We start from the raw sequence: 11,004 nt of genomic DNA, 5'->3' as shown, positions 1-11,004 counted from the left end.
GCTCATGGTTCATCGTGACATGGTTCATTCTGGACTTCCCCAATACTCTTATGCCATGATCCACTCTCAGCTGTTGTATTTAAAGACCCTTCCCCCAATGTGCAATAGGGTACCAATAAATGCAAAGTTTTTGGTTATTCCTATGACCATTCTCTTGCTTGTCCTGACCATTTCGAGCTTACTGTGATAGACCACGGGATGTTTGACTTTACTTATTGCATATTTTTTCTGTACCTTTCCAGGGATGTATCAGCTGTTGCCGCTGAAGACTAAACTCAGGGTAGCAAGAGAAAGTCCTCTGCAGCGAAACCATGGGTAAAAGGGTGAAGAGAATGCAATTTGAAGGATCAGCTATGATGGAAACCAGGTATACCTTGTGACAGTATACACACCACAGACCGAAACCCATAAATAAGTGCAGATCCCCGAGCAGGCCCCCTAAATAAGTAGAGATTATTATTGTTACTTATAGGTTTTTCTCTGCCATCTGTTCTTATTTAAAGGAGAACTTCAGCAGGACCACTTTTTTCAAAATGTTTGAGGAGGGGGGTGGTGAAAAAAATAACATCCACTTACCTACCCATTTCCAGCACTGTCGCTGGCATTCTGCCGCTCTGGGCCCCAGTTCCCAGCAGTTTTTTTGGTCTAGAGACCAAAAAACAGCTTGAGAGGGCTTGAAATGTTACATCTCAAGTTCTGTCTGTAGACCAGGAAGCGGCCAGAGACTCAGAACCGGCGCAATGAAATGCCAGCAACAGTGCTGAAGAAAAGGGAGGTAAGTGGATGTTATTATTTTCACCCATACCTCTCTGGGCATTAAAAAAAGAGTTCTCCCTTAAGGTGTCTATTTAGGTGGTCCTGGTTTAAATGACCCACGTGACCCGGTGTAAATGTCCCACACATTGTCCAGCAAGAACCAGTCACTTATTTAGCTCCTCTGCCACAAGGAACCTTTCGTGAGTAATTTGTCTTTCCTCAGGTTTAAGAAGGTGATCTGGATGGAAGCAGAGAACAAAACATTGAATGATTTTATTCTACTTGACTTCCTGGATGGACGAGTGGATTGTATAATATTAATGGCCACCGTTTACATGATGACCATCATGGGAAACTTCACTGTGTTTAGCATTATCCAGGTGGACAGCCATCTCCAGACACCCATGTATTTCTTCTTGGGCTGTCTTTCCTTAGTAGACGTCTGTTACTCTACGGTCACCCTCCCGGCGATGCTGATCAATGCTATCACTGGGAACAGGAGGATATCCTTCCATAGATGTCTCACACAGCTCTATTTCTTTGTGTCTTTTGGAGGGTCTGAATGTCTTCTTCTGGCAGCCATGGCTTATGACCGATATGTAGCTATATGTAACCCGCTCCATTACAATGTAGTTATGAATAAGAAGTTCTGCTCAGGTTTAGTTGCCGGATGCTTGGTCTGTGGGTTGGGGAATGCCGTGTTCCACACCTTGATGACCATGAAGTTGACCTTCTGTGGAGATCATCACATCAACCATTTCTTCTGTGATGTCCTCCCAATGTTGGAAGCAGCTTGCAGTGACATCCAGGGCAGCCAAGTGTGGTTACACGTTATCACCGTATTTCTAGGGATGGTTCCTTTTTTTCTTGTCATGAATTCCTACATACGTATCATCTCCGCCATCCTAAAAATCCGTTCCTCTGAAAGAAGACAGAAGGTCTTCTCCACATGTTCCTCACACCTTATAGTTGTGGTAATTTTCTACATTACGGGCATGTTTAACTATAATGGTCCCAGCTCTGGAGATTCCTTCATCATTGTCCAGGTTTCATCTCTTCTCTACGGTATACTATGCCCATTGTTGAATCCTATTATCTACTGTTTAAGAAACAAAGATGTGAAGAAAGCCTTGAAGAAAGCAATGACCAGAGCATAGAGGGTCGTGATGATGATAATAAGGTTGATGATGATGAGACTAGTGCAGGGTCTGAGTGGATGGAGCAAGACTTTCAGAAAGCAAAAAGCTTCTTATTAGGGTGAATAGAGAAAACGAGTGCTGTAAGTTTGATAGACAACCACATGAACCACAGCAGGACCGGAACTAGGCTGATAACTGGCTTGAAGAAGGAAACTGTTTATAAGAATTGGCCAGCCCATCTAATAGAACTTTTATAACTTTGCAGGTTCACACTGCTGTAAGCCATGTACCGGGGTGGGCTCCCCAGGATACAGTGAAGTCACGAATAAGGAAAGCGACTCCAACACCAATTTAACCAAAACTGCCAAATCCACTACGCACAGTGGGGGACATTTATGAATACCGGTGTACTCGTAAGCTGGTCTTAAATTAGGCCCCACCCCCAATTGTCCCACCAGATTAAGTAAGAGGCGCACGCTTCTTAGTGAAGCCGGCCTGACCTGCACCTGCCGTACGGCATGATTTACACCTGTGATGTACCTAAAACGTTGCTGTCTCAGGCAATAGACCTAACTATACAAACTACAGACCTGATATTAGTTCCAGAAAGTTTGGGATGCACGCTCACTGACTTGGGTCTCCTTTAGACGGATGGGTGGTCACGGTTACTGAATTAGAGGGTCTTTCTTACTAAAGATGGGGGTTGTGCAGTGAGCCGTGGGGAGATCTGGATGGTGGTCTCCCTGCTGGGTCAGCTGGTACAGTGGTGTGGTAGCTGAGTGGGTCTAGGGTCACTTGGGCACTTGTCATGGTAGCCTGGAGTAGTATAGGACCCACCCCGGACGGTTAGGCACCTCACCAACACCCAAATGTAGAGGTGTGTGTGGATGCGGGATTAACCCAAGTGTATTTAATCCAAGTGTATAGGTGTGTGTGGGTGTGGGAATAAGCCAAAGTCCAATGCTTTAAAAGAATAGAACAATTTACTTGGGGGAACATATTGCAATACAAGGAAAGTACTTTGGTATGAACATAGTCCAGGGCAATACAAAAAAAAATACAATCTTGCAAGGGACTCAGGTTCTCATAGTTGAGGTAGAGATAAGGTGCTTTGGAGAAGAAAGATCTTTGCAGTAGAGAGTAGAGGAGAGGGGTTGCCAGATGGACCTTGTTCGATGCAGAAGTGTATTCTGCCTGGAACAGTAGAGGTGTGTAGTAGAAAAATAGAGAACACTCTTACTCACGTATATACTCTAGCCTGACTGCCATTTGCCCCCTAGTTGCGGGCTACCCATCCCAAGAGGGTAGTACAAGCCCCAGGCCTTGCTATCTGGGCTAAGCCAACTTCAAAGACTTCCCAGTCATCTGGCACTGTGGAATATGTAGACGTTCTGTATCTTTGTTTCACTGGGGTCAGTTCCTATGACTGCTGAGGTAACTGCCCTGCACTTTGTAAAGAGGTTTCTGGCATGGACAAGGTGATCCCTGTGCGGCTTCTCTCCCCTTGTAGAGTTCTAGCACTGCATAGTGGTTCTGTTGCTCAAACTAAAGAACTGGGCTTGCTTAGTTGGGTCTAAGTCCTAACTGTTCCTGTGAACAGAGAGAGAGAGAGAGAGAGAGAGAGATAGAGAGAGAGAGAGAGAGAGAGAGAGAGAGAGAGTAGAAGATAGGCTAGAAGAAGGAGGGAAAGCACCTGCACCTGTGAGTGGGTAAAGAACACAACATGTGACACACAGTAGTTAACCTTGAAACACTTCAGCTGTGCATAGAATAGGCAACAAGCAAACACAGTAGTGACACCTGGTGGGAAAAACACTAACTGCAGTGGATACCTCATCCCACTTGTGTGAACCCAAGGGAATGACCTTACTGAGGTGCAATAAAGACTTAGGGGCCTGTACCGGGTCACTACAGTAGCTTTTTTACATAACTAGATTTGACATGGCTTCTAGTTGTCTTGGAGAATCTGTCTTCTTTCTACTGTACCCAGACATTTTGAAATTGCAATACTGCTATAGAAAAAATTAGGTTCTTAGCATATCATGTGATCATATAGTGTGTACCATCCCATCATGGTAACGGTATGGATATATGCAAGTTAAATTACAAAAAGCAATGTGTTTAAAAATCTACTCATGTTGTGGAAAGTTGCGGACATAATACATGGACCTTTTGGGTCTGCTTTCACTCTATGGTGTCTATAGACCTAGTAGACCAGATGAAAAGAGGCTGAAATGATGGGAGAATTCCTCTAAATAAAATGTCATTTTGATTTGTAAACTACCAGCCACTAATTGGCATAAATTTATTTCCTCTAATTTCAGACAATAATAAAACATGTAAATATAAATCTAGACTTTTATCATAGAAATGATTATCCTCAGTGGTGTATGGCTCCCGTAAGGATGTGGCGTCTCTGTGGACGTCGTCGATGTATCCCCACTTTATGGCTGCTGCTCCCTGAGGGGTTTGGTGACTGATTAAATACAAGGTTCACAGAACACAAACCCTCAAAGCAGATAACACAACCCACCGGAGTCGGACGTCTTTCAGGAGAAATCAATGACAAAAACTGGAATTTTACCAGAAATGTTTGTTATATTTTATTTTTACCAACTTAAAAAAAAAGAAAAACAAAACCCAACAACTAATATCTGAGTATTGAATGTGGAAACCAAAAAGATTCATCTAAATAAGAAGCACCTGCGCTGGAAGGTGACGATGTCCTGGATAGAATGCTGAAATATGAAGTTCTGGATCCTAATTTTAGCATTTTGGGGTAAATATTTGCAATAGCTGATCCACAAATTAATAACATTTTCATAAAAATAAAGAAATGTATAAATTATATAGAAGAACTATGAAGATGTCCAGTTATGCAACTTTTTTTTTAAATACAAAAAAAATTAGATTTTTTTTAAATTTCTTATCTATATCAGAATAATTGAGCAGTCAGGGTGAAATAGAATAAAAAACAGCAAGTTAGTTACTTTGGATCAACAAAAACGTATTCCAGCAGTCCAATAAAATCCGGTATTCAGTGTAAATGTTCCATAAAATCGTTACATACAAAGAAGTGCAAGTTCCATAAAGATGCTAGACGCCTTTAAGTTTTTCGTTTTATATGACACAATTTTTACACACCACCTATAAATAAACAATGCTGGACAGTGTTCTACATATATCAAAAAAATACTTTATTTATTACATACAACAAAAATTTATATTGTTTAAAAACATATATTAAAAAGGGAGCAGAAACCCATACAATACATGCATCAGATGGTATACAGGGCAGAGAAAGATAAATAGTATAATCACTATATATTAAACCATTGATGGTATATCAATTGACCCACAGAGGTATGAAAGAGCAAAAAAATTTTTTATATAAGTGATGAATAGAAATAATCCAAACAAAGTAAATAGGAAACAGTAAGGTAAACCTACATAAATGAAACTGCAAGTGCAGTCTAAAGTGCAACCAAGTGCAATACCATGTATAGTGTCTAAACCATACAGGTGTATGATCCAACCTCTGGGTATATGGTATATACTCCTGCCCAGTACCACCACTCACCCAACGCTGCGTTTCGCTGTGCAAGCTTTATCAAGGGTGATAAAGCTTTACCCTTGATAAAGCTTCACCCTTGATAAAGCTTGCACAGCGAAACGCAGCGTTGGGTGAGTGGTGGTACTGGGCAGGAGTATATACCATATACCCAGAGGTTGGATCATACACCTGTATGGTTTAGACACTATACATGGTATTGCACTTGGTTGCACTTTAGACTGCACTTGCAGTTTCATTTATGTAGGTTTACCTTACTGTTTCCTATTTACTTTGTTTGGATTATTTCTATTCATCACTTATATAAAAATTTTTTTTGCTCTTTCATACCTCTGTGGGTCAATTGATATACCATCAATGGTTTAATATATAGTGATTATACTATTTATCTTTCTCTGCCCTGTATACCTTCTGATGCATGTATTGTATGGGTTTCTGCTCCCTTTTTAATATATGTTTTTAAACAATATAAATTTTTGTTGTATGTAATAAATAAAGTATTTTTTTGATATATGTAGAACACTGTCCAGCATTGTTTATTTATAGGTGGTGTGTGTTATTTTTGCTTATGGACATAGAACTATTGGTAGTTCAATTCTGTCGGTTAATGACACAATTTTTAGTAAAAAAAAAATCTTGCTAAAAAGTGTCTGCGTCCTATATTCTGCAGACAGGATGGTCTAACGCTGTCAGATTAACTGACTCCTTCCCTCATGGTTGGTACAGGGCTGATGGCTAATGTGGCTACTGATAGCTGCATAGTCCTCTCCCTTCTCCAGCTGATCAGTGAGATTAGTAATCACATGTCTGTGACATCACTGAAGGTCCTGCAGGTCCTTCAGCTACTTTTCTGGATGGGCTCTACAGATACTGGTGTCACCTGTGTTTTGAGATAGAGTACGCAGGCTCTTGGCTGCTTTGCTCTATCTGGATCAGTTCCTCTGCTATAGGATACTGTCCTACACTTTTAGAGATGTTCGTGGTGTGGGTTGGGGTGATCCCTGACTTGTCCTCTCTGTTGGTGTTTAGTACTGCATTAGAGGTATAAGTGTTGCTTTAAGAAAAATAGTCTTCGTGTCTTCCATACATCTGTCTACTACCACACTCCAGACTAGACTACATTGGACTGGGTAGAAGACCTGGCAGACTACATCAGGGACTGTCATGTCTTTCATCATCTCTCTACAGAAACCTGGCTAAGACTGACTAAGTGTGGGTCTACACTTTCCCTCCACATGTGACTACTTCCTACAGGGTGTGTAACAACCTCTGTGAGTGGTGGAGGAGAGAGTGCAAAGAGAAAGAAGGATAGAGATAGGTGGAAGAGAGTAAACTTTGAAACCTTCACTGCATGATCCCCCTTATGGTCTTAGATCACCAGGAAAATTTTATTAGAAATTTTTCCCCCGTTTACAGTTGTCCAAACCAGGGGTGCATCATATTAACTGTCTGTTCCAAATGACAAATTGCAAAGTTTAGGCTATGTTCACACAACATATCTTTTTGTATTAATCACGGACGTTGTTGCAAATTGCAACACCAGCCGTGATTAATACAAAAGATACATTGCATAGAAGTCAAAGGGAATCCTGAGTGGACTGTATACATATAGTATACACTCCAGCCGGGATTCCAACTGGCCACACAGAATGTCACTAAATTACACTATGTAATGGAGTCTGGAACATGTGCACAGGGCACATGGAGGTAAAGTATGAGTCCATAGAATCTCATGGATCCTGATTACAGCCACATGCATGAGGCCTCCCCTAAAATGGCGTCCAGTTGGTAATCTGTATATAAATTCTCAACATTGTGACAGTGATAGTCTATGGTTGGTGGAAAATGGCTGTTTAACGTCCATATATCGGCTATGTCACACATAAGGCTAAGCTGTAATAGGTTTTGTTTGAGGGTTTTGTTGTCTGTAGAATTGGTAAAAGCCAACTCTGTACCACAATACTTTTGCACTGATAAGCTGAATGTTGCTCAATTTCACTGACCACAATTTTATCCATACTACCGATCTACTTGTCTTTTCTTTTGGTCCAAACTTCCACTGGACCAAAATTCTATGTAAGACGCCACCATGAAGACCTGTGACCATGTCCAAAATGGTTTCTAATCAACTCCTTCTAAACATTTATTCCACAGTTCTGAGATGATTGACCGGATTGTGAGTCAAAGTAATAATTCGTTGGATGATTTTATCCTGTTAGGATTTTCCGAAGAACCTATTATATTTTCACTTTTAATCGCAGTAACCTACATGATGACAATTTTTGGAAATTTTGTTGTGTTTACCATCATCCAGGTGGACATCCACCTCAAGACGCCCATGTATTTCTTCTTGAGTTGTCTCTCCTTATGTGATGTCTGTTTCTCTACGGTCACCCTCCCAGCCATGCTGGTCAATGCTATTACTGGCAACAGGAGGATATCCTTCCATAGATGTTTCACACAGCTCTATTTCTTTATTTCTTTTAATGCATCTGAAAGTCTTCTCCTGGCTGCCATGGCTTATGACCGATATGTAGCTATATGTAATCCCCTCCGGTACCCCGTCATTATGAATAAGTGGTTATGTTCAGGCCTAGTTGCCGGATGCCTGGTCTGTGGGTTGGTGAATGCCGTGTTTCACACCTTGATGACCCTAAAACTGACCTTCTGTGGAGATCGTCATATCAACCATTTCTTTTGTGACGTCCTCCCAATGTTGGAAGCTGCTTGTAGTGACATCCAGAGCAGCCAAGTGTTGTTACATGTTATAACTGTATTCATAGCAATGTCTCCTTTTCTACTTGTAATGAATTCCTACATAGGTATCATATCTACTATTCTGAAAATCCACTCTTCAGAAGGAAGACGGAAGGTCTTCTCCACATGCTCCTCACATCTCATGGTTGTCACCATCTTCTACACTACAGGAATTTTCAACTACAATGGTTCTAGTTCTTTTATCATTTTCCGAGTGTCATCTGTCCTCTTCGGTATACTGTCCCCAGTGTTAAACCCTTTTATCTACAGTTTGAGAAACAAAGATGTGAAGAAAGCCTTAAAGAAAGCAATGACCAGAACATAAGTGGAGATGTTCATGGTGAGGATACAGCTATATAATTTAAGACGTGTGAGCTTGGAGTTATTAGTGAGAAAACAATTGATACACAAGGATTTAAAGAGATTTACTTTTGTTTTCCTGTTATCTTATTTTAAACATTGGAAAGGTGGAAAAGTCGTTTTTCACCACACTGGTCCTCTGCTGCCGCCATTCCAATGATTACTGGTCTCCACTGGTCTCTTCTAACTTCTCCTTCTTGGCACAAGGCATGTGATTGTTGAAGTCAGTCACTGTCTGTGGTGGGTCACCACTCTGGGACTCCACAGGGTCTATGAAGAACAGCAGAGGGTGCAGGAGGAGTGGTCTCAGGGACCCTACAGGGTCTAAGAGTAACAGGAGAGGGTGCAGGAGGAGTGGTCTAAGGGACCCCAAAGGGTCTAGGAATGACAGCAGAGGTTGCAGGAGGAGTGGTCTAAGGGACCCCACAGGGTCTAGGAATGACAGCAGAGGATGCAGGAGGAGTGGTCTAAGGGACCACACAGGATCTACGAACAGTTTAAGGGGACACCCTCTTTAATTTATTGGAACTTAGTAAGATACATTTATATTCAAAAATTTTAAGATCAATGGTTTCAGCAGAGGGTGCCCTGCAGGAGGAGCAGTCTTAGAGGGCCACAGTGCCTACAAATGACAGCAGAGGGTGGTGGGCAGCAAGATGAGTGGTCAGGGCCTACGAAATGACAGAGCGAGCCATTATTATCCAGAAGTTTCAAGATGGCAAAGAGAAAGTTCTTGTCACCACTAATGTCTGTGCTTGGAATTGATATAGAACACCAAATTACCTGGCTCCTGAGATGCTGCCCGACACAGATATTGCACATATCTCAATCAATTTGCTAGAACAACTAGTAATGATTGGAATTACTGATTCCTGTGCTGAGGCTGCCAGAGATTGTGATCCCCATCCAACCCCCCAAATAATAAAATGACATTATAATCCCCATACAAAATAAACAGTTACATGAAACATAAAAAACTATACATGTTCGGTAATGGGTCCATAATGGGTCCATAATGACCCAAGCTATAAAACTATTTAATTATTTATACAGCACGACGCACCCTATAAAATAATAATAATAATAATAATAATAATAATAATAATAATAATAATAATAATAATAATAATAATAATAAAAAAAACAGCACTGGAATTGTTGTATTTTGTCAAATCTTATTAGGAGCAAAAATCATAAAATAGACCAAAAAGTGCTATATATGTGAAACTTGGTATCAATAAAAAATATACATCCTCCCTCAAAAAATGAGCCCTATTGTGCCAAAGTGGTAATAGTTGAAAAAAAAAACTATACAAATTTGGTATCGCCATAACCGTAGTGACCCAGAGAATACCTTTTAATGTTATTTTTACAAACACTGAATAGCGTAAGTTTCATATTTAAAAAATAAAACGAAATAATTTTTTTAATTTTTCATGATATTTTGATGTTTTTTTTTTTTTACAAAAAAGCACAAAAGATAGTGACCAAATTTGCCACTAACATAAAGTACAATATGCCGACATAATATATAGACCTCTTGGCTCTACTTTCACTCTGTTCCAAATCTGGGGTAACAATGTGGATACCCCTCTAGGGTGTGTACATGATTAGTAGGCCATATGGACAGAGGTCGAAATGATGGGAGAATTCCTCTAAATAAAATGTTATTTTCATTTGTAAAATATCATCCAATCATTGGTGTAAATCTATTTATAAACTATATATAAATGTAGACGTATTATAGAAATAATTAACCTTAATGGTGTACAGCTCCCATAAGCATGTGGCATCTCTGTGGACGTCGTCTATGTATCCCCACTTTCTGGCTGCTGCTCCCTGAGGGGTTTGGTGACTCAATAAATATGAGGTTCACAGAACACAAACCCTCAAAAAAGAAAACACAATCCACCAGTGTGGGGCGTCTTTCAGGAGAAATCAATGGAAAAGGTGGAATTTTACCAGAAATGTTTGTTATATTTTATTTTTACCACCTAAAGAAAAAAAAGTAAATCAACAATTAATATTTGACTATTGAATGTGGAAACCAAAAAGATTCATCCAAAGAAGAAGCACCTGCCCGGTAAGGTAAGTATGACCTGGAGAGAATGCTGAAACATGAAGTTCTGAATCCTAATTTTATCATTTTTGCAACAATAGAACAAAAATTAAATATAAATAAAGAAAAGTATAAAATAAAAATATGAAGATCTCCTGTAATGTGACAAGTCTTTAAAGCAAACTTTTAACTTTTTTAACTTCAAATTAAAGGGGTTATCCAGTTAAAATATACGTTCAACAAGTTTAGAGACTAAAAATCTGCTCCGTACTTTTTATTACTTTATCAGTCTCCTTGCCAAGTTCTAAGTTACCTTTTGCTCAAGACCCAAAAAAACTGTGTCTAAGCTGTTCTCTCTGTTC

At 40.0% G+C, this 11,004-nt stretch overlaps 2 protein-coding genes across 2 annotated transcripts; both read left to right on the top strand.

The window, feature by feature from the left end:
• The first annotated feature begins 990 nt into the window (after positions 1–990).
• On the top strand, positions 991–1,913 carry LOC138768616 (olfactory receptor 5V1-like). The gene has a single exon (XM_069946570.1). It carries the CDS (start codon positions 999–1,001, stop codon positions 1,911–1,913), a length of 915 nt encoding a protein of 304 aa, XP_069802671.1. The 5' UTR covers positions 991–998.
• Positions 1,914–7,627: 5,714 nt separating this feature from the next.
• On the top strand, positions 7,628–8,548 carry LOC138768615 (olfactory receptor 5V1-like). Its single transcript, XM_069946569.1, has one exon. It carries the CDS (start codon positions 7,628–7,630, stop codon positions 8,546–8,548), a length of 921 nt encoding a protein of 306 aa, XP_069802670.1.
• The last annotated feature ends 2,456 nt before the right edge of the window (positions 8,549–11,004 follow it).

The sequence above is a fragment of the Dendropsophus ebraccatus genome, chromosome 12 (genome assembly GCF_027789765.1).
Source record: "Dendropsophus ebraccatus isolate aDenEbr1 chromosome 12, aDenEbr1.pat, whole genome shotgun sequence".
Classification (NCBI taxonomy): Eukaryota; Metazoa; Chordata; class Amphibia; order Anura; family Hylidae; genus Dendropsophus; species Dendropsophus ebraccatus.
Note: the sequence above shows the minus strand (reverse complement) of the source record. Positions and strands in the feature narration are given on the sequence as shown.

Excerpts from the sequence above, each read along its gene's own strand:
- LOC138768616 (XM_069946570.1), top strand. The coding sequence starts at position 999 with ATGGAAGCAGAGAACAAAACATTGAATGATTTTATTCTACTTGACTTC.
- LOC138768615 (XM_069946569.1), top strand. The coding sequence starts at position 7,628 with ATGATTGACCGGATTGTGAGTCAAAGTAATAATTCGTTGGATGATTTT.